The sequence below is a fragment of the Lissotriton vulgaris genome, chromosome 10, assembly GCF_964263255.1.
Source record: "Lissotriton vulgaris chromosome 10, aLisVul1.2, whole genome shotgun sequence".
Classification (NCBI taxonomy): domain Eukaryota; kingdom Metazoa; phylum Chordata; class Amphibia; order Caudata; family Salamandridae; genus Lissotriton; species Lissotriton vulgaris.
In genome coordinates this window covers 494,719,365-494,743,769 of record NC_141698.1, presented here as the reverse complement: position 1 = coordinate 494,743,769, position 24,405 = coordinate 494,719,365, and the positions used below count along the sequence as shown (strand labels likewise).

General features: G+C 47.2%; 1 protein-coding gene across 2 annotated transcripts in view; it reads left to right on the top strand.

Moving 5' to 3' along the window:
• Window positions 1–24,405, top strand: part of BFAR (bifunctional apoptosis regulator) — a 357,188-nt gene that overhangs the window by 158,367 nt on the left and 174,416 nt on the right. For both annotated transcript variants that reach the window (XM_086941352.1, XM_086941351.1), the window contains exon 6: window positions 9,716–9,860. In XM_086941352.1, coding sequence (XP_086797478.1) covers window positions 9,716–9,860 — 145 coding nt within the window. The remainder of the gene's footprint in view (window positions 1–9,715; window positions 9,861–24,405) is intronic.

The window sequence follows — 24,405 nt, the reverse complement described above, 5'->3', positions numbered from 1 at the left end:
GTGGTTCAAGTCCTCTTCTTCTCTTGTCTCTCCGGAAGAAACATCAAGACACCAACAAGACCTGTTACAGAGCCTGTTTCAGAAGCAGGTTGAAGAGGAGGTCCCATGTCTCCAGAAGAGTCTGGGGATTTATTACTGTTTCTTTTTTGTAAGAAAGAAAGGACCAAATAGGAGTTCACACCCATTTTCGATCTGCAAGCACTGAACAAATAAAAATGTATATTGGCACTTCATCAGATCTGCCCACTGCTGCATCAAGGAGAATGGATGTGTTCAATAGATCTTCAAAATGACTACTCACATCCCATTTCCACAAAACTTCAGAAATGTCTCTGTTTTAAAGTAAGATCACAAAACTATCAGTACACAGTCCTCCAGTTGGCCTAAAATCTGCTCCACAAACTAATATACTGCCCAAATAACTGAATAACATATCTACTACTCAAATTACTTCATATTTATACTATACTAATTTTCAACACTAATCCTTTATGGGTTCCGGAGTGGCGTGCTACTCGCCAGAAAAGCGCTTCAACACCCATCAGGGGTAACAAGTGCTATATGAATGCTAAACTTTCTTCGCCTTTTATCCCTCCGCTATCCTTCTCACTCCAAGTAACAAGACTAATATCCACCACTGAAATTACCTCGTATTTCACCATATTAATTCACCACTAATCTTTTATAGGCTTCCTGAATAGCGTGCGTCAACAAGCGATAAATAAATACAAACCTTTTCATCCTCTATTCTTCTGCTATCATTCCATATCCAAATAACTGGCTAACCTATCCACCACTTAAAATGTACTTGCATGTTTCACTATACTAATTCAACACTAATCCTCTATGGGTCCCGGAATAGCGTGCTACCCGCCGAAAAAGCGATTCGACGCCTCGTCAGGTGTAGTAAGTGAAATATAAATGCAATTATAATACAATACAATACAATATGGCCATGGTTGCAGCATACTTAAGAAAACAGAAAATCTTTGTTTACCCATACCTAGACGATTGGCTGAGAAAAGGTCTTTCACAGTCCAAGGCAAAGGAGCATTATCAAGTTTGTGTCAAGACACTATCCAATCTGGGTCTCCAAATCAATTTCAACAAGTCTACAGTGTACCCATTTCAGAAGATGCACTACCGGGGAGCTACACTGGATACACAGTTTGCAAAGGGCATTTTTGGAGGAGAGACTGAAGTGTTAATTTGAAGTCTAGCAGTCTTCTACAGTCTCACTGTAGGAAAGTGCCCCTTTTTGACATGGTCACCCCCATTTTTTAAATTGTAAATAATGCAATTTTTACAGAAGTGCGCTTGGCTTCTGCTAGCCAGGTCCCCAGTGCCAGATCTCTTTCCTTAAAACTATACAATTGTTACCCCAATTAGCCATACCTTTAGCACCCTCGGAAGTCCCTAGTAGATGGTATCACTGATACCTAGGGCATGGGTGCTAAAGATGGTCCCTACAGCATGTATTGTGCCTCCCAAAGGGACCCCTCACCAAACGTCTGCAAACTGCCCGTGCAGACGGCGACATGGTACAAACAAAAGTGAAGACGCAACGTGACACACCTCTTGTGTCCCATGCCTACAGACACTGCATGCAATATATGTATGTCACCCCACAGGAGGCCTTATGGCCTAGAGATCGGGTGCATTATATTGCATGTGTGGACATATTTTCATGCGCAAATATGCATCTGTGATGTTCTAGTCAATTCATAGACATTACAAGTGAACCGGTGAGCTAGCTAATAAGAGATCCTCAGCTACATGATGGCTTCAATGAAACCAAGGATGTTTGGTATCAAACATCTTAAAGTAAACCCACACTGATTTCAGTGATGGATTTATTAACACCTTGGCTGCTAGGGATATTTTTCTCCTGTGCTGACCGTTGATGTTTACCCATTGTTCATGACGAGCTCAGCTCGTCATCAGCACAGCTCCACTGTGCCTCATGACGAGCTGAGCTCGTCATGAGCATCGAAGGGGTTAATACATGGACCCAGAGGGTACCTTGGAGTTACCTTCTGAATCCTGCTAGTCCTCTGTGGTGGCAAGCTGGACTGTAACAGTCATCCAGCCCACTAGATGCTCTTTTGACCCCCTAGAAGGTAAGAGTCCTGTTCTCAGAGGTCAGAAACAGTGCTTGTTCTGACAGAAGATGTTTTCATCTCCTCCAAACAGGATGGCTAGAAAGCATCATACCAAGGCCGGAGGCTTCAAAGCTTTTGTAACTTTGATATGCAATCGGCATTATCCAGACCTAGGAGATGCCACCCCCTGTCCTGAGGCCAAGTTTAGCACCAGGACAGATGAGTAAGCAGAGTAGGCATTGAGCACACCAGGTCAGTTGGACCACTATCTTGATCTGGCTGATGTGTAGGAGAATTCTGCCATCTTGCTGATGGCAGAATTCAGGAAACTTTGACAGGGTTATGCCCACTTCCCACAGAATGGGGCCATATAGGGGGCGTAATGACCCCAAGGTTTGGTAGCCCGATGGCTACTAATCTCCTAACACCCCTAAATGTAATATCTATGGAGCTCCCAGAATCCAGAACTTCAGATTACACTGACCACAAAGAAGACCCTTAAGAGCCCACACACCAACAGAAGACTGCTGTGAACTTTTGTTTGAAACCCTGCCTGTTGCACAGAAACTCAACAGTTGCAAAGACCCGACTTGTCCTGCAGTTGTGCATCGTCCATTGCCCCGGAGGGTTGCAAGCACCAACTCTTGTAGAAAGTTCAGCCTCGACGACCAGTCGATGAGGGACATCAGCACCGAAGAGGCCAGCACCACAAGTGGCTCATCTGTCCTTTTCTGTGGTTCCCCTTGCTGGCCCTGACTGACAACCATGAGCTCATTGACGCACGAGAACCAGCCAAATGCAAACCCTCTGCACCCGATCCGCCTGGCCTGTGCCTAAGGAAACCAACCTATACCCCGTGCCAGATTGCTTCCCTACTAGGGTTGATGGCCTCTTGCATCGTCATAGTCACTCTTGCAAGACTATACATGGGACCTCTGCAGCAGTGCCAGTGGACCATTGGATTTATATGTTCAACTGATGGGAATTCAAGTTGACCCTATCAAATGCTGCAAGTGAATCTCTCCCATGGTGGTCTCTATGGAAGAATCTGCTGGTAGGGGTAACTTTTCATCAGCATGTACCAAGTCAAACACCACTCTCAGAAGCTTTTCTCCAGGGATGGGATGCTCATGTGGGCTAACTTCTGGCTCAGCATACTGATAACACCAGAATAGCCTCATCAGTGGTGGTTCACATACCTTTTACACCTGTCAGAACGACCACACATGAGATTGCTGTTCAGACAATATCTCCTGTTCAAGTTCAGAGGACATATACTGCGTCCCAGCCTTCCATCGCTTGTTATGTCATGTTATAACAACTTGTACAGCGCGCTACTACCCATAGGTGTCTAGGCGCTTGCTGTCCGCATACTGTGAGAGGGAAACTGTTTTTAAAAAGCCACGTCTTAAGGTGTTTCCTGAATTCAAGCAGGGATGCGATCTTCCTAAGAGAAAGCGGAAGAGCGTTCCATATCCTAATGGTACTGTGTTTAAAACTCCTTCCCCCCAGTTCATTTTTAACTCTAGGGGTGAGCATTAGAAAAGCATTGGCTGAACGTAGTGATCTGCTAGGGGAGTACCAGCTAAACGCGTGACAAAGAAATTGTGGGCCGTCTCCGTAAAGTGCATTATGTGCGATACAAAGTGCCTTAAACTTTACGTGCTGGCCAACTGGGAGCCAATGCAGATCTTGAATCCCAGCCCTAATGGACTGGTATTTAGGGACATCTAGAAACAATGTAGCGGTGGCATTCTGTACTGATTGTAATCTTCTGAATTGATTGGACTTTAGGTTAAGATATAAGGCATTATAGTAGTCCAACTTGGATAAAACAAGGGAGGTTAAAACTGTTTTTCTGGCCTTTCTAGGAATACAAGGAAGAATTTTACGCACAGTTCTAATAGTAAAGAATTCAGAAGACACCACCTTTGAAATCTGGGATTTAAAATTAAGCTTCTCATCTATTATAACCTCCAAATGTTTAGCTTTAACTACTGGTGTAGGGAGGGGACCCAAAGTACTTGGCCACCAGGCTGGTGACCATAGGGGGGAAAGCTTTCCCAATAGCACCACATCGTTTTTTTTATTCCAATTTAATTTCAAGCAATGCCTACTCATCTACTTACTCAAGGAAACCATACAATCATGAAGTTTAGTGGAGTAGTTAACATCCTTGTCTATGGTTGAAATAACCAATTGGGTGTCGTCGGCATGTAAATGTAAATGTATTTGAACTTATATAGTGCACAGCTACCCGCAGTGGGTTTCCCGGCGCTTGCTTAGGGAACCCTTCCTGGTATTCCCCTGCGAGATAACCCATTTCTGGGCATCCCCAAGGTGAAAGCCAGGCATCCCGCCGCGAGGGGCCCTTGTGGAGATTAAGCAAGCTATTGCCCAGAGTTACAGAGTGGGACTCCATGATTGGAATAGGCACCGAGGCGAGAATTGTCAGGTCCGGGGAAATTTGAGCCCAAGACCCGCCGAGGCGAGGAATTGAACCCTGGTCCGGGTCAGACCTCTGCATCAGGGTCTGCCGCTCCAACCACTTGAGCCACACTTCTCCACGAAGGTCGGGATTAAATCAAAACTTCTAATCAACTGTGCTAATTCGGGCACATAAATATTAAAAAGCGTAGGGCTCAAGGAAGAGCCCTGCGGTACCCAACAAGGCTGAATTATACATAGGCTTTCCTGTTTTCAGTTTCTATTTTTGGTAAATTCTGGTGGGGTTTTTTCAGTGTTTTCAATATCTTAAAAAACAGTTGTTATCAGTGGTTACATATTTTCGCGCCACTAAAAACAACAGAAAAAGTGTTTTTCCGGTGTTCATGGAACATTTTGCTTTTATTGTTGCTTGCTTTTCTGCACTGAAAGAACATGGTATATAAACACTGTACATATAGTGTATATGAGGTCCAAATAGATTTTTGCAAATTAATCTTATTGTAGTACACCATACAATACTTCTTCAGTGAGCCTTTGGGTCATGTGCGATCGCTCTTTCCTTCTCCTGTAAACTTCTGTGAAAAGGCCCTCTCAGCATACATAGCCCCTTGGGATGAGAACCATCAGCTTAGGGACACAGTTGGGATGACTCTTTCTTTGATGCCACATAAAGCACAAAATGATAAATATTTGCGTTTTAGTTCCTGTGCATAAGAAAACAGTGCACCAGAAACTAAAAAGTCAACAGCATCCCTCATTACCTCTGAAGACTGTAAAGATGCTTTCAACATACCATCTAACAAGTGGCAAGGATCTCCTACAGGGAATCACTTCAGCTCGGGTATCAATTTGACAGGTCATCACACAACTTTTTTATATACATAGCTGAATCACTGCAAATACAAACAATATCACTCCAATCTTTGTTGAACTTGGAAAGAACCTTTTTTGCAGAGCATTACAAGTGACACTGCGTTCCATGTTTTCCAAAAGTCTGGTGTCATGTTTTCACCACTATCCCAGATGCTTGGTGATATATATATACTTGTCACTATACCTTGCTTTGAATGTTTAAAGCCTGAGGTGTTGGCATTTCACCTACTATCAATACTGACCCATTAGAAACTATGGTCTGATGTATTAAGGGTTTATACCCATTCTCTGTGGCTAAATGTGATGACACATATTAGGAAAGATTTTTATGAAACCAGCCATTTCACCTATCAGTGAAAGAATCAAATGCAGCCAAAATATCAAATATGAGTTTGATATTTCCTGATTCTCTTCAGTTTATAAAATAATTAAACTACACCTAAAATATGAAACTAAACCCTGTATCTTTAGACCAAAGGCCACAAAACTGGAAAAAGTAAAAGGAAGAAGAAGCAATATTTTAGTGGCATCCCTAAAGAGCAAAACTCTATAATAATGTTGGCCAGTCTTTCTTACTGCTAGCTTGTATAACACAGTTAAATTGTATTGACCTCTTCAGGAAGAAAAAAATGACTCTTTCACTCTCTTTTTCCATTCTTTGATTGGCATTTAGTTTGTGGTTGTGCAGGTGTTTTTTCAGTGTTTATATGTTTTCACCGGTGAGGGCTATTTTTCTTTCAGTGGGGTTTTATCAGTTATTATAGGTTTAAACCTAAAACCCCATAGCCTAATTATACAGTACAACTCCTGAAATCCTCCAAAATGTGCATTTCAGTCTTTCTCAAGAAAACAGCAACATTTTAAGAGTCCACTAGAAAATCATATGCCTTTAAGTGGAAAAGATTTAATTTATGGTGCATTCAAAACAAACTCAATTTTGTGTCAAGAAGATGTGGTTATACCATATTGTCTTCATGTAACTAAATCTGGCTTAGGAATTTCTTCTATTATGGTGCGTGCAGCTTGTGGCTATTAATGCCTATAGGAAATCTCCATCACAGACATCTTTCTTTAAAATTGCAGTAATCAGAGACTTCTTAGAAGGGCTTAAGAAAGTGTTTCCTTCATTTAGATCACCCTCTCCTCCTTGGGACCTTAATGTTGTCCTTTCCGAATTATCGGGTCCCCCTTTGAACCTATCCATAAAGCCTCTTTGCAGCATCTATCATGGAAAGTTGCTTTTCTGGTGGCCATCCCTTATACATGCAGGGTTAGTGATATTCAGGTATTATTCCCTGGAGAGCAGTACACAGTTTTTCATTACAATGGAGTCTTAATGAGACCTTATTCCACCTTCCTTCCTTGGGTAGTATCAGACTTCACCATTATAAAACACATCTCATTGCAGACTTTTTTCCCTATTCCATCTAGTCCAGCTGAAAGGGCTTTACACTCTCTTGATGTGAAAAGTGTTCTGGAGTTTTACCTAGATAAACCAAAGACATTCAGGGTCAGATCACCTCTTCATTAATTATGGCCCAGTGACAACAGGTCTGGTATAACCAAAACGGACTGTCTCTAGGTGGATAGTTTCTAGTGTATTTTGCTCATATCAGCTAGACAAGAAGTCATTACCAAGGAGTTATAAAGCACCACATTTGTTAAGCATCTAAAACATTACCTAGGAGGCCTACAGACCCAAAGCACTAGAGGAAAGGATGCTACTGCAGCCCTTTTATTAACTGTCCCTATTTCTGAGCTATGCAAAGTCGCTACATGGAGATCTGTACATACTTTCTCTAGTCACTGTTGTCTATATTTAGATTTTTAAGCCGATACTCAAGTTGGGCAGGCTTCTTTGTCGAATCTGTTCAGGTAGTTGTTGGAGCTGTTGTTATTTCATGTCCGCTTCTTGTGGGCTTGCTCTTATATTCAATGCTTAGGACTATTGATGAGGATCTCCTGGTAGAGAAGGAGAAATTGATTACCTGTAATCTTAGTTCTCTTCCAGGGGAATCCTCATCAAAGTCATAAGCAACCCTCCCTTCTCCCCAGACAGAAATGGTTACAGCTCTTAACACATTCTTTAGATGACCTGACCTAATTGTCACCTGTGGGGCATGATGGGATACAGGGGATCTGTGAGGCTCTTCAATACACGTGCCAATTTTCTTTACCTATACTTTAAATAGCAAAAGCAACAGTTGATGGACAGAATGCAGAAAAATGTCATACATTCACCCCAGTACAGAGATCTGGGCCTAAATCCATCGTTTTTTTGTTCTCCACACCACCCCAGTTCAGACATGGCCATATGCAAATCAGCCTTGACCCTGTGCGTCATGGGAACAGTCCAGCCCGAACTGTTATTTTTGCATATACTTTAAATAGCAGCCTATTGGATAACAATGTCTCGATTTCCTTTTCTTTTAATAAATGCTTGTGAAAGATTTTCTACTGGCATTGATTCTTGAGTGCAAAGTGTCAATTTACTTCAGCTGAGCCATTTGAAATGCATCCCTGCCTCCTTTTTCATCTAGGTAGTGGTCTTCCACACATCAGTTAACAAATTCAGCTGAATTTCTTACAATGGTGATGTCCAAGTGCTTTGTCCTCCGGGGTGACATAAACATCTGGGTGGATGATCACCCACATCCCTATGACCAGGAATATGTGATGAGTGGAACAACAACAATGCCTAACATATGGTACACTCTTGCTAAGGCGGTTACATCCGCTCCTCACTTACTCATACATCTAAACCAAGTCTCCCCAATTTTGGTCGGATCATGCCTTCACTAACTGAATTTAATATGGATTTAAAAAGGTACAATAATATTCATTCCACCCACAGCGATCTGCTAGTTTCTGTGTTTAAATCGCGTATTCATTTTTAAATTATGGGCATACAAAATGCATTGAAAGAATGCACCAAATTAAACAATGGATATGTTTCATACACACTGATTAAGTTGACCCGGGGCAACGTGAATATTGCACTTGTTAAAAATGATCTTGATTTTAGTTGTATTTTAGTGTTAACAGGCTATAACATGCACTCAAGTCGAAATATTTGGCTGTTGAGTACACTTAAAACATTTTCATATGGAGAAATAAATATGAAGAATTTGCATTTCTTTTTACACTGATTTACATTGAATATTTGAATTATTTTTCTTGCCTCCTGCTTTGTATTTTATGACCACGGTGTATTCATTCTATCCCTTGCCAACATGTTGCATGTGTCTTTCTAATGAACTGACTGATTGTGAATAAATTTTGGCTTACTAAGCAAATCAAAAACTGAATGCTCCAGAACAGTCAGTTATTTCCTCCAAGATCGAGATGCTTCTTTGTGGTTCTGACATCCTTTGACAACTCTTTCTTTTCAAATTATGATCGGAGCATAGAGGGGTGTGCATGTGACTATGATTATATTTAAACAAGGGTAAATAAGACAGATTTGAATTTCACATAGCATGTGATTATCTTTAGGCTCTCAAAAGGAGATACTGTCAGCATAAGGAGCTCTCCACAGAGTTATAATATATTGATGTATGTTATGAAATTGTATGATACTCACAATATCCTGAAGAGATTAAGAGTTTAAGAATTCATTGATTCATAAATTTATATGGCACCCTGGTACCCCATAGGGGCCCCAGTGGCGAGACAAGTCCGTAAAACAGAAAATAGAAGGCAAAGCTGTTTCATAAATAAAGTCTTAAGTCAAAATGATCTGATGGCATGAGTAGAGCTTTACACCACAGTCCTACTCTCTAGAGGTCCTCCGTTAAAGCATTCCTTTGAGATAGCACACTGTAGGTTGAGCTTTTGTATTCCAAACACTGAAAATATCTCCCCATCAGATGACAAATAGGCACATGTAACCATTAATAGTTTTAGGATAGCTGTTTAACTGCTTTTTAAAAATACATTTTGGTCCTACCACAAGTAGTTTAGCCTCAACAAATAAGTTATATGTAAGAGCCCATAGGGGTAAGTGTCTTGCAGTTAACAAGCACATCTTATCCATCTCATGGCTGCCTATGAAAAGCTGGATATGTTTCACTGACTGTCAGTGGTGGATCAGAATTTCTTTGCTCACATGGAGTTTGACAATTTCCTTTACCCAGGGTTTCTTATAAGCACCCCTTTTTTACATCAGTAACATGATAAAGAAGTCAAAATGCCATAATGCCGCTATAAACATTGGATTGGAAATTGATTTTCTGAGATCTGTGGAAAGCAATTAGTTATTGTAGTGTAACTAATATATTTTGTGTTTTTAGACTTCTTTTAACTTTAGCAGAGGAAGAGTTTTTGAAGGTGCCATATAGTATTGACAACAACAGTCACCGAAAAGCCATCCTAATGGAGTTGGAACGTGTCAAAACACTTGGAGTTAAACCTCCCCAGAATCTTTGGGAGTACAAGGTACAGTTATTTTTCTTTTTCGTTTAGGCTTACCGATCCTTCATGCTAGGTGTGCTTTTGTTATTGAATTGACTTTGGGTGCTCACTAGTACTCACAACATTATTATGAATGGCCACTCTCCTGTTTCAATAGGAGTTATTTTCAGCATAACTTTGTACAACGACTGTGGCCTATATCCAATTGGTCCTTTTTAATTGCTCTAGTTCTACTATTTTTAAATTGCGCAAGATTGTACTCTTCTTTTTTTCATGTTGCTTTTATCAGTAGGTAATGTAACTACTTCACAGTGGGCTTTTTTTAAAGCTTTCTCATTGCATGCATTTTTCTTAATTTTTTCCAACTGTAATTTATTAATTTCCTGACAGTAAAGTACAATTTTCCATTGAGTACTTACAAACAAACAGACAAACGAAAAAAGAAAAACATTCCTATCTTAATGTGACAACCCCCCTCCCCAGTATACATCAATCATTTTCCAGTTGCCCAAGTAGGATTACATATTAAGAATACTAAGGGTCTACAGTATCATAGTTTTACAAAGCCCGGCAACTTACTTCATCGGGTATGAGGAGGAGTCCTCTCGAGATCTAGCTGAATAAATTCTGTGGTTGTAGTCTTGGAGGACATATCCTCGCACCTTGTGTATCAACCATATGTAAAAGTACCGGCTGCCAAGTTGTCATACGTTTGCTCCTGTCCTTATCTATGCATCCTATAATGTTCTCAGTTGCCATTGTGTCTCATGCATGCCAACACCATGTGTGCTATCCAGGAGGAGTTGTCTGGTTCCAATATTTGGCAATGGGTATCCTCTCAATTAGCAGTAAGTGGTATACTTTCAGAACACCTCATTGCTGGCATTGTGTGTGTAGGTCTAGTACTGTCACCACGGGCTCAGCTGGCGCTGTGACTCCCCCAATGTCTGTAATTGTGGATAATACTTATTTCCAGAAGTATTGTAACTTTGGGCAACTTCACCAAACATGAAGTGGATTCCCTACCATTCTGCACCCCCTCCAACACAGTTTAGTTGTGGTTTGTCAGAACAATTTATGGAGTTTGTCTGGTGCACGTTACCAGCCTGTCTTTATTTTGATAGCTAATTTTCTCTGAGTAACCAATAGGGAATACTTATATACTGGAAGCAAGTGGTTCTGGAAGGTGGGCGTCTTTATCTTATCTTCGTGGACCTGAAATCTGCGATTGATACGGTCGACCGTGACCAGTTATGGAGCATCCTACTGGCCATGGGGGTACCACCTTATCTTTGTTTTCAACTCAAACGCCTCTACGAAGGTACGTATGCCAGAGTAAGATATTACAAAGACTCCAATTTGACTGCGCCCTTTCCTGTTGATGAGGGGGTGAGGCAGGGCTGTGTGCTCGTGCCAACCCTCTTTTCACTCTTATTAAACGGCTTAATTGAAGATCTACTCCTTGTGAAGGACCTGGACTCTCCAAAAATATCATCTCACAAATTTCCTGCATTAATGTTTGCGGATGATACCCTGCTTCTCTCGAAGTCACCTATGGGGATGCAGCGAGTCCTAAAGGAATTCAGCCAGTTTTGTAAAAGGAGAAAACTTGTGTTTAATGTAAATAAAACAAAATATATGGTCTTTAATGCCAAACTGACTACCTACCTGCACCCAAAAATGGACGATATCGCCTTGGAGCGTGTCCATATTTTTGAATATTTGGCCTAACCCTGAATGACAAGATGGGGTGGGGCACCCAAATTGAAAGGCCAATCTGAAGCTTACCCAGGCAATAGGGGGATTATTGAAAGTGCAGACGAATTGCTCTTTTAAGGTTATAAGCCCTGCCCTAGAAATATATAAAGTACAAGTGCGATCGGCTTCACTCTATGGGTCTGAACTTTGGGGCCACAGTCCAACAAAAGTATTAACCCTCACTGAAAACAAGTTCATTAGAAGCGTTATGGCCTTGCCAACAAATACTCCCTTGGTACCCCTTAGTATGGATCTGGGTATCCTCCCAGTGGCGGACTTCATCTCGAGCCGACCACTGCTTTATTGGAGACGGCTATAGAGTACACCCGAGTTGAGTCACTACAGGGAGGAACTCAAGGCACTACTATCGTCATTGGGGGCCGTAGGTAGTATACCGTGGCTTTCTTTTGTGAGGGACTCCTTTCGTGCTACTGGTAGGGAGGACCTATGGGTAACCCCTGAAGAGTCCTGCCCTGCCACACCCAAAAAAACCTTAGCTAAAGAATTAAGAGATTTTAATTTGACTAGTTAAATTTTTTTTTAAAACCATTTTTATTAGAGGTTCAATCAAGTGCAAGCACAGCCCTCCACAATCAGGAGGAGACTGTCAACAGTGAGTATGAAAAGGCACATTAATGGCATAGCATCGAACCCCACGTATATAGCGAATTTTCAAAAAGAAGAAACAAAGGAAACACTCCCACCCACCTACCCCAAAAAACTCCCCCCAAACCCATCTACTGCCAACCCCTTATCCCACCCTAACCCTGTGCACGTGATCGTAAGTCAACCATAAGAGAAGATGTACATAGGCGGAGCCGGCCAACGGCCTAGGGTGCAGGGTCCACATCTTGAGGTAGTGCATCGTCCATGTCCATAGGAGGGTCGAGGGGCAAGCCCCTATAGTCCGCCCACCGTTTCCATATTTTGAAATGTTTGCGGGGACATCCCCGAGCCTCGAAAACTGGCTGTTCCAGTCCCATGATGAAGTCCAGGCCCGCCTTCCAGGCACTGAGGGGAGGGGCTCGCTCGCTCTTCCAGGCCTGCGCCAGGTCCCTCTTTGCCACCACCAGCCCCAACAGCAATAGGTGGCGCTTGTAGATGTTGCCCCCAATATTTTCTAAGACGTGCAGTAGGCCCAACCTAGGCGTACGGGGCAGATCCCACCCCAGCACCTCAGACAGGCAATCCCATACCCCGGCCCAAAACCGAGTCAACCGCTCACAAGACCACACAGTATGAAGTAGGGTCCCCCTCTCCGAACCACACTTCAGGCATTCCGGGGTTGCAATCAGGCCCGCCCGCCACAGACGCTCCCTCGTGAAATAGGCTCGATGCAGATATTTGAATTGAATAAAGCGGAGGCGGACTGCAATGGCAGTCCCCCGGGGGGATTCAAGGGCCTCGCCCCAGTCGTCTTCGTCCAAGGGGCCGACATCGGCCTCCCATAAGGCCTTCAGTGTCGAGAGCGAGGGGGAGCAGTGCGTGACCAAGGAGCGGTAGATCTGGGAGACTTTTTTGTCACCCAAGTCACCCATGAACAGCTTTGCCTCTATGGGACTGAAGTCTGGGAGCTGTTCCAGCCCTACCAGGCTAGGAGTAAGAGCGTGGCGAAATTGGAGGTAGCGAAAGAACTGGGACCTGGGCATGTTGAACTCAGTGCTGAGTTCCTGAAAGGATTTAAGAGTGGTGCCGGAGAGGACATGCCCCAAGGACGAAACCCCTATTGCGTCCCAGCCGTCGAAGCCCTGCAGCGACGCCAGCGCCGGCAGCAGGCCATTACGCCACAGCGGAGTCTCCGCCGTAAGTTTACCCCACCACCCCATGCGGTGCAGGGCCCTCCGCCAAACAGCAAACACTACCTGGGTAACACGCGGGAGCAACCGTCTCCTCCTGGCCGAATACAGCAGTGTGTGAAGGGAAGCGTCGCCCATCAGATAGTGCTCCAGGGCATAGGCCGGGTCACAGCGGTCCCCATACCACCACTCATTGAGCACCAGGAGATGGGAGGCCTGATAGTAGGACAGCATATCCGCGGTAGCCAAGCCGCCGCAGTAAGTAGAGAGGAAGCACGTACGGAGCGCCACTCTGGAGGCACCTCCAGCCCACAAGAACCTGCCCAACACTGAATCAACACTGCGAAACCACTGCGGGTCAATTGGGTAGGGATGATTCTGCAGCTGGTAAAGGAGACGGAGTAAGGCCACCATTTTGAAAATGGCCGACCGACCGTAAATGTTAAGAGGCATACGTGTCCACGTTTTGATGTCCAGCTGGACCCGGTCCCAGACCGGCTGAATGTTCCGGCCCCACGCCTCCGTGGGCGAGGCAGAGAGGAAAACTCCCAGGTATTTCACTCCCTCCACTGCTATCCGAAGGGACGCAGCCCATGGAAGGTCCACCGCGCCACCGCCCAGCACCCAAAGAGTCGACTTGCGCGGGTTAAGAAAGAGTCCCGACGCTTGACCAAAGCCCTGCATCAACACCAGAACCCGGGGGCCCGTATTTTGAAGGTCGGTCATAAAGAATAGCACATCGTCCGCATACAAGGCGATGCGGTCCGTGTGGTCCACGCTCCAGACGAAGCCCTGATACAGCGCATCAGCGCGGACCCTGGCAGCCAGCGGCTCCATGGCCAGCGCAAAGAGATAGGGGGAAAGTGGACACCCCTGACGTGTGCCCCGGATCACCGGGAATCGTGCCGAGGCCGCCCCCGAGATCCGCACCGAGGCAGTAACCTCTGTGTAGAGCAAGCGAACGTATGAGATGAAGACCGGGCCGAGGTTCAGCAGCGGCAGAAGGGTGAAGAGGAAGGTCCATCTGACTGAATCAAAGGCGCTGTCAATGTCGGCCAGCAGCAACGCCGCCTGATACTCTGAAGCACCGATAGCATCAATCGCCGCCTGCGCCCTCCGTATGTTGTGCCGCGTCGCCCGGCGTGGCATAAAGCCAGCCTGATCAGGATGAACAAGGGCAGTGATGTGGGGAAGCAGGCGATTCGCGAGTGCTTTGGCCAAAAGCTTGGCCTCGAAGTTAATAAGGGAGATAGGTCGGTAGGAGTCATGACGGTCCGGGGGTCTTCCCGTCTTCTGGAACACAACGATCTCGGCATGCCGCCAGTCCGGTGGGAGGCGGCCCTGCCCACGCGCCATCTCCAATGCGCGCCGGTAATGTGGCCCGAGCTGCAGATGGAATTTTCTATAGAATTCACTGGGGAAGCCGCTTGGTCCAGGTGCTTTGCCCACATTCAACTGACCCAGTGCGTCCCCGAGTTCCTCAGCTGTCAGGGGGAGATCGAGAGCGTCACGCACCTCATCAGACACAGCAGCTGGGGGGACCGATGTAAGATATTCTGCGATGGCAGCGGGGGCGAGAGTTTCCCGGGAGGCATATTGACACCTATAATAGTGCGCAAAGCTCGCGGCAAGGGTGGCCGGGTCTGTAATAGCCTCACCCGCAGCGTCCACGAGGCCTGGGAGTGTAAGGGGCTGCAGCGTTTGTTGACAGAGCCGATGGAGCATCGTGCATGATTTGTCGCCCCACTGATATACCCGGCTACGGGTGGCCAGCCATGCCTGACGGGCTTCATTCAACAAGACCGAAGAGTGTGTTTGCTGCGCCTGCAGGAGCTGTCGCAGGGTGATGTCATCCGCCGCATCTCTGTGGCGAGCCTCTAGTTCCTCCACCCGCTCCGCCGCCGCGGCTATGCCCTCCAACCGTGCCCGGCGAGCCGACGCGCACCAAGCCAGATCAATACCTCGCAGTGTGGGTTTCATGGCTTCCCAGACAGTCACCGCGTCCACCCCCACATCGAGATTATCCTGCCAGTACTGGGCAATAGCGCCACGAAGATGCTGGGAATAGTCAGGTCGCTGCAGATGCCACGTGGACATCCGCCATCGGAAAGGCTGGCGCGGTCTATGTCGGTCTATCTGGACCGCCACCGGGGAATGGTCGGAGAGCCCGCGAGGCCGTATTGCCGCCCCCTTCACTCTGGCGAGGTAAGCCCTCGGGACGAAGACATAGTCCAGGCGCGAAAGGGAGCCATGAACCGCTGAGACGTATGTGTACTCGCGGCGCTCTGCATGTAGATGCCTCCATACATCTGCCCACCCCAGCACATCCAACATAGCGCCCAGCCGCGTAGGAGGGGGGACAGGTGCCACCCCAAGCCTCCGCTGCCGGTCTACCGCCACATTCACAACATCGTTCCAATCGCCGCCAATCACCGCCAAGGAATCAGGGAGTTCAGCCCATAAAGCAAATAACCGCTCGGCCAAGGCCCATTGCAGGGGGGGGGGGGGAGCATACACACACCCAAACACCACTGGCTCCGCACCAATTCTCCCTTGGATAAACACAAAGCGCCCCTGAGGGTCAAGCCATTGACGCTCGTGTGTGTATGCCAGGCGTCTATGGATGAGAATGGCCACCCCCCTGGAACCCCTGGCAAACCCGGCATGGAACACCTGGTGGAAGCCAAAGCGCTGGAGACTGAGGGCCTTCGTACCTAGCATGTGTGTTTCTTGGAGCATGAGCACATCTGCAAGATCCCTTTTGGCCCAGCGTAGTACCGCCCCCCGTTTTATCTTATCCAAAAGACCCCGGACATTCCAGCTAAGAATATGCATGGAGGCGCCAGTAGGCGCCAAGCGAGGGACGTCAGCCATCATCACGACACATCCAACCCCACACTCCCCGGCCCCCGGCCCTGGCCCCAAACCCCACAGTAGCATAGGTCAGAAAGATCACGTGCACCCCAACGAACAGTACCCCAAAACCCATACCCCCCACAATGCCAACCCCCCCAACACGCCACCAAACCATCCCAGACCCCCCACCCCAATACCTCACGAAACAATGAAGTACCTGTCGCGGCATACGGTAGTTCAGGCACAAAACAGAGCACCAAAAGTTAGGCATGCCAATGGATCCCACTTAACCCCTTAGTACCAACCGAGCACTCACCCAAAAAAAACCCCTCTCCAACCCCAACAGGAGGAGGCAGCCCACAAAACATGCCCCACCCTCCCCCCCATCAATAAGCATCAGCAATAACATCGCAAGATGTAGTGCATTTGTCCACAGGAGTCCCAGCTAGGCCTGTAAAGGCCAAGTAATACTGCACCAGACCCGGTCCGGACCGTCGTGCAGCAATCCGCCGTCGCAGCAGGTGGCCCCAACAGAGATGTAGAAGTCAAGGGTCAGCAGACAGGAGTCACGACCCCCCGCCAGAATGATCCGTCTCTGGCTGTGTGTCCCCCAAAAGAGGGTCCCGAGACAGGGATCTCCGCCTCGATCGGGACTTGCGGTGCCGCTTCCCCTTGGCCCGCTGATCGCCCCGCTCCTGAGATGAACTGCGGGACGAGCCGGAGTGGAGCCCCGGCTGAACATGTGGGCGAAGCCGGACCGCCTCGTCAGTCCAGGCAAAGACAGCCTCCGGGGTGTCGAAGAAGTGGGTCCTCGAGTTATAGATGACACGGAGGCGGGCCGGGTACAGCAATGAGTATTGGAGTTTTAGGCCCCGGAGCCTGGCCTTGGCCGCCAGAAAGGAGTGCCGCTGCTGTTGAACCAACTTTGTATAGTCCGGGAAGATCATAATTTTGCAATTATCGAACAGCAGGGTGTCCTTGAGCCTCGCCTCCCGGAGGATGACATCTCTATCGTGGTAATTCAGGATCCGGGCTATGATCGGGCGAGGCCGCTCCCCAGCCGGAGGCTTCTGTGTCAGGGCCCGGTGGGCTCGTTCCACCACAAAACAGCTTGACAGGACGTCTGGGGGCAGCCAGCTCTCCAGCCACCGGGAAAGGAATACGTCCATAGGCCCCTTCTCGCATCCCTCCGGAAAGCCCACAAAGCGTAGATTATTTCGCCGTGCCCGCCCTTCGGCGTCCTCCACCCGGAGCGCTAGGCCCCGCTGCGTCTGCTCCAGATCGGCGACCCTCTTCTTCAGGGCATCGACATCGCCCTCCACCGTCGTGACCCTGGTTTCTGTCTCTGTGATGCGAGCTACCGCATTGCGGAGGTCTTGGCGCAGCAACATCACGTCGGCGCCCACCGCGCCGATCTTCGCATCCAACATGTCACAGGATTGCGTGATGGCCGTGAGCAGCGTTGCATTGTCCGGGCCCGCCGTCTGACTCCCCCCGGCCGCCCCAGCACCATTCCCTGGGCCGGTGAACTTGTCGATGGGTCCCGTTGTGGCCGCGTTGAGGCCGCCTCTGCCTCTCGTCATGGCCGCCGGTGGGGCAGTCCGGTGGAAAATACCCGCTATGGGTCACCTCACAGAAGCAAGCAGCAGGTGGGATAAATACAGGTGTAGGTCGCCCCACGTCGTCGGGAGATAGTGCAGACCCTGGAGTGGGGGGGCCCCCCCTCCACCGAGGCGCCGGGACCACCAGGCGAGGGCCCAACGCTGGATCCTCCGTCTCTGGACACGCCGCAGCCCTACGAGAGAGTCAGGGCGGGTTGATCAGGATACACTTCTGGCCCACGCCACCGATGTGCCGGGGCCCCACTCCACAGGGCACGGTCACGAGCCCCTGTCCTCGGCTCCAGTGACCCCGCCCCGACGGCGCGGGCTAAGATGGATGACGCCCAGCCGGCCTCAGGGCGCCCCAGCGGGCAGGCGAGAAATCGAGGCCCCGGCTCGCCACGCGGCAAGTAGGCCCAGAATGGACGGCCCTCGATGGTCGCGCCAGCGGGCGTCTGGAGCTCAAAGAAGCATACCACTGGGATCCTCCGGACTCCAGCAAACTCCTGCTCTAGCAGAGATGGGGGAAGAGGAGGTAGGGCCAGGATAAATCAGCGGATAAAGATCGGGCCGGCGGGAGCTCTACAGAGCCGCGTCCGCCATCTTCGCCCTCGAAGCCACGCCCCCTCGACTAGTTACATTTTGGCGACCAGAGCAACAAGTCTGATGCATGGGTTTTTGGACTTTAAGGCACGCTATCAATTTGAGAAAGTCCTAGACTCAATACAGCCCACATCAATAAGGAGGCTGTTATTCCAATTCAGATATGGGACCCTTCCACTTTTTGCAATAACTTAACAAGTGGTTAGACGCGACTTGCCATCTATGCCCTGGATGCCAAGCTAAGGAGGAAACAGAAATCCATGTATTGTTCTTCTGCCCGGCATGTAAACAGGCCAGGTCTAAATGGGTTGTGCAATTGTGTAGACACTTGGGCATTAGGGATTATTTATTTATTTATTTATTTATTTATTTATTTTTATTTATGGGATTTTTAATGCGCAACTAATACCCTAGGGTGTCTAGGCGCAATGAGATGCTCTAGGATACACAAAATTCAGGACAGGAACTTATTGATTAAATAGCCAAGTTTTCAGAGCCTTACGGAAGGCAATGAGTGTTGGTGCTGTTTTAATATACAAGGGGAGTGTGTTCCACAGTATGGGGGTCGCTACCAGGAAGCGTCTATCTCCCCATGTGGCCGTTCTTGTTCGGGGAACATGCAATAGGTGGCTTGCTGCTGATCTTAGATTCTTTCCAGGTATGTACACCTGAAAAGCTTCCTTTAAGAACTTTGGTCCAGTCTGATGAATGGCCTTGTAGGCGATGCAGAGAGCCTTGAATTTAATTCTGCTCTCCACTCTTAGCCAATGTAGATGGCGTATGGCTGCTGAAGTAGAGTGTCGCCAAGGAATATTAAGCAGAATCCGTGCTGCCACATTTTGCACGGACTGCAGTTTGTTCAGGATGTATTTGTGAGTGCCAAGGAAGAGGGCGTTTCCATAGTCCAGCTTCGAAAACACTAAGGTGGTGATCAGTGTTTTCCCTGCCGAAGCGGGTAGGTATGGCATGAGTTTTTTTATTTTCTTCAGCACGAAGAATGCAGCAGAGACCACCTTGTTGACATGATAACCAAAAGATAGCCTGTTATCAAAGATCACTCCCAAATTCCTAACCTTGACAGCTGGAATCGGGGGGGAGCCCATCTGACTGGGCCACCAAGTTGGGGACCATTCGGGGGAGATCTTACCGAAAGTCATAACTTCGGTTTTCTCTGCATTAAGTTTCAGGCAGTTACTGTGCATCCATGATTGTACATCCAGTAAACCCTCCTGAAACTTAGCTGCTACCACTGGACCGTTCTTATGCACCGCCAGCACAAGCTGGGTGTCATCCGCGTAGGTAGTTAATCGCATCCCATGTGATTTAATAACCCTCGCCAAGTCCGCAACATAGATATTAAAAAGCGTGGGACTTAGCGAGGATCCTTGAGGGACTCCACAGGGCATTCTATTGGATTTTAAAATCCGAAATCGATCCAGTGTATGTGGTTGTAATCTCTAAATTCCTCCAAGCAGTGTGGCTCAAACAAAGGCATTTGTTGAAAATAGACACTTAGTTAACTGCGATCGCCTAAATTTGCTGTAATTACCCTGGAGTATGTTAATGTATTACACAACATGTTTATTTATCTTCTTAAACTTTTTAGCTTAAATTATATTCTTAAAACGAATTATTATTTAAAATGGTTTCTGCTATTAATAACTAATGAAATCTTGTATCCTTATATATGCTGCCGTCACCACGAGATCTTATCATACACTGTTATGGAAAATGTATTTTTGCCTGTTTTAACTTATATGTCCTTTTATGACTGTAATAGTCGCAATAAAGTAATTATGAATGAATGAATGAATACTTATAAATATCCTTCCAGTTTTTCCCATCTCTGTGTGCTGATGATGTGTTGGAGTTCTCTTGTCCATGTGTGCATTTAAGACCAGGGGTTGGGCTTTAAAGTTGTGTTTAGATGTCTGTACATGGCAGAAACTCGCCCCTTAGTCCCCCAGTATGACATGAGGAATTTGTTGCCCTTTGTCAGCAGTTGGGTTGCTGCCTTTAATTGTGGGTGAAGGACCCAATGTCATATTCGTTAGTATCAAAAGCATTCTTTCTCCGCAAGACTTTTTTTTGTTTTTATCAACATTTTTTACAGTCCAAAAAGGATCTAATTTCCCCCTTCAGAAACATGTCTGATACAATACTACAGTCCCCATCCTTTCGGTTTAGGTGAGGGCTCATCCCTTGTGCTGGTGTGACGTATGGATTGCCAGTATGGGGGCCAAAGGTGGATGGGAAGGTTATGGTGTTTCGGTGCTACCACTGTGTCCTATGCATTCAGCAGTGTACCAGTGATTTGACTACAGTATGCGTTTTTAGGCCTATGCTTGCGGTGCATTCAAATTGCATCCTATAATGCATGCCCCATAGCCCTGTCAATATGGAGTCAGTGTTTGCAGGATTCCAGTTTAGACCATTTCCCTATTATTCACAGTTGAGCGACTGTATATTAGTGAAAAACATGTGGGAAGCCCAGTCCCAACCTCCTCTCAAGGAGCCACCAAAGTGTTTTTTGGATAGTTTGTTAGTCTTACACTGCCAGACAAAGTTCATAAAGGAGTGGGTCAAGTTCTCTGTTGTGGAGCGTAGTATGTTTAAGGGTAAAGCCTGGAAGGAGCACAGGAGTCTAGGAACCAAGGTCATTTTGATTGCCGCTTTCTGACCTAACCATGAAATGTACTGGTTACTGAACCTCTACATTTCAAGTTTCATGTCCATCGGGAGCTAAGGGATGTTGGCAGGGACCCACTCCGATAGGTAGCTGGTAGGTTAACCCTCAGGTAGTGCATAGCTTTAAAGGAAACGTTTATGTTTAAATTTGTTTTTATTGTTGCAAGGTAAGCATGAAAATAAAGTAGTCATCTGCTGAAAAGGCGTTAACATTTAGCCATTTTCAGCTATTCTGCAACTTATAACATGAAACTCCCCTTCAACCCCCCACCCTCACCCTCCCACCTCAGGTGCCAGTCAAGCTAATATTATACACTAGGATTGCAGTCTATAGCTTTCACAAAGTTAGTCTCAGCAGGAATGTGGGGGTGGCACCGGCAAGCGTAGTAGTTTGAGATATCTAGGGCGAGTATGCTCAATCAATTCTTGTGATAGAAGTGTTATGAATGGGAGACAGATCTCCCGGAATGTGTCCCCTTCTGGTTTAAGTGTCGAGAGTCTCCATCCCCAGTAAATCCCAGATACGATTTATCCAGGACAATCTAGTCGGGACTCTATCTGTACCCCGTAAGGCTAATATTGATTGGTGCGCCGCCCTTAGGGCCAGGGTAATGTGTCTGCCTCTCCTGGATTTGAGTGGGTATGTTAGCGGGTTGGGAAGACCTAGTACAACATAGGAGGAGAAGCTGGGTGTTAAAATGTGTATCGATCTCAGACGAGAACTCTTTCCAGAAATGTGCTAGTATGGGGCATTCCCAGAGGATATGAACCAGAGTCCCAGGAGAGTCCCTAGATCTCCAACATTTGCCTCCACATTCTAGTTTGATTTTGTGCAGGCAGACAGGGGTCAAGTACCAATTGGGAGTGATCTTCACCGCTTCCTCTGTGCTGGATGTATTGGGAGCTGTGTATCTTGTCCTATAATATATGTCACTCCAATCCTTCTGTGTTAGTTGTCGCCCCAATTCTCGTTCCCACCGCAGCTGGGCAGAGGATATTGGCTCTACCTCTGGGCCCATCAGTATTTTATATAGATCAGAAACTAGATGTTTGTCAGACTCCTTACCGAGAAGCCACTTCTTGAAGTTGGTCTAGTGTCGCTGTGCAGCTTCCCTCACTTTTGACCCCATCAACCAGTGTCTACTTTTTGTATAGCGGAATCTCTCCTCCTGAGGGACTGCATAGTCGGCTCTCAGGATATCGAATGGGATAGGACCCTCTTCATCAAGGAAATGACCTATTGATCTGCACTCCAACTTCTGTCAGACACTGAACGCATTGCGATTCAATCCCGGAGAGAAGTCCAGATTGTCCACTAACCGAGTGAGCGGGTGTAGGAAGGTGGACACCTGACTATGGTTACCCCAGATTTTTTGCCTTGTGTTTAGCTGGTTTTCGACTTAGCCTGAGGCACTGATTAGCAGGGAACCAGGCCAACTATCTGCTCTCTCTTTAAAATGGATTCCATGTACCCTAGGTGCATAACTAAATTGGCTTGGGTCACCTTATCAGCCCCTGTACAGTGCACTATAGGTGCCCAGGACATAGGTGCATCCAAGGCCTACCAGGGGCTGCAGCATATCTTTTGCCACCCCTGGCTGGCTATCCAAAATTGACACAACTGTCTGATCACTCAGCTGGGGCAAGGTGGTGTAATCACCCCTTGCTTAGATATAGTATACCTATATCTAAACCTATCTGGACACATATGTTATGTTATGTTATGTTATGGGGTTTGGTAGAGCGCACAGCTGCCCCAGCGAAGGGGCGTCCCGGCGCTGATGCTAAACAAAACACAACAGAGAACAGAAAGAGACATCCGGAAATTAAGGAAATAAAAAAGTTTTAATGGCTTTCCTGAATTGGTACAGTTAATTTATTACTCGAATGTGACCTGGTAGAGTGTTCCATAGCTTAGCTGCTAGGTACCGAAAAGAACATCCACCAGCTCTACTGCGCTTGAATCGGGGGATTTCAACCAGATTCTGACCGGCTGAGCGAAGGGCTCGCGTGGGCACATACATCTTCAGTAGAGGTTTTAGCATTCTGGGGGTAGACTGTCTTAAGATTTTAATAGAGATGCATAAGGCCTTAAATTTTATTCGCTGGGCTACTGGAAGCCAATGTAGTTTGCGAATAGTGTTGGAAGTAGAGCTAAAGCGGGGCAGGCCTACTAAAGCTCTTGCAGCCGCGTTCTGAACGCGTTGCAAACGGGCCGTTTCTGTTTTGTTGGTCCCAAGAAGCAGAGAGGACGCGTAATCCAATCTGGACAATCACTTGTCTGGTACAGGGTCGAAAAATTTCAAAATAGTTTTAAACTTCGTAAAATTCCGAAGCATGTAGCGGCCACGTTTTTAGTTTGGGTGGTAAAACTAAGAGCAGGGTCTAACCAGACTCCCAGGTTTTTGACCTCTGGCTTAGGTGTAGGAGCTTTTCCCAAATTGGAAGGCCACCAGTGATCTCCCCAAAGTTCCGGGTTTTTGCCCACCAATAGCACCTCCGTCTTTGCGGCATTAAGCTGGAGACAGTTGGCAGTAAGCCATTCTGCTACAGCAGCCAAGCCTGAATTGATTTTGAGAGGGTCCATGTCCCTTCCCTCCGATAAAGCAACCACTAGCTGCGTGTCGTCAACGTAGGACACGATGTTAAGGTCCCACGCTTTGGCGACGGCAGCCAGCGGCTGGACGTACAAATTGAACAGGGTGGGACTCAAGGCCGAGCCCTGAGGGACCCCCTGTCCAATAGAGTAAGCCTTGGAAAGGAAGGAAGGAGTGGAAAGCCGAAAAGACCTGTTGGTCAGAAATGACCTAAACCAGGCAAGAGCCACATCAGTGATCCCTGCCTCTTCGAGCCGGCGAAGCAGGTTCTGGTGGGACACAGTGTCAAACGCGGCACTCGGGTCTAATAAAATAAGTGCCGCTGTTTGGCCCAGGTCCAGGGAGGCCCGAAGGTGCTCCGTCATAGCCAGGAGTGCCGTCTCCGTGCTATGACCAGCACGGAATCCATGCTGAGTGTCATCCAGAGTGTTATTGATGTTTAAGACATTAGTAAGAATGGTGTTACCATGGGCCTCAGCGATCTTAGTGGCCCAGGAGAGCAACGATATGGGTCTATAGTTTTCGGGCTTCTGGGGGTCTAAGGTAGGCTTCTTTAGTATGGGGGAGACCCACGCTTGTTTCCATTTAGCTGGCACCACTCCGGTGGAAAGGGAGGCATTAATTATACTGTGTAGTGGAACAAAACAACACAGGGAGGAGTCTCGGAATT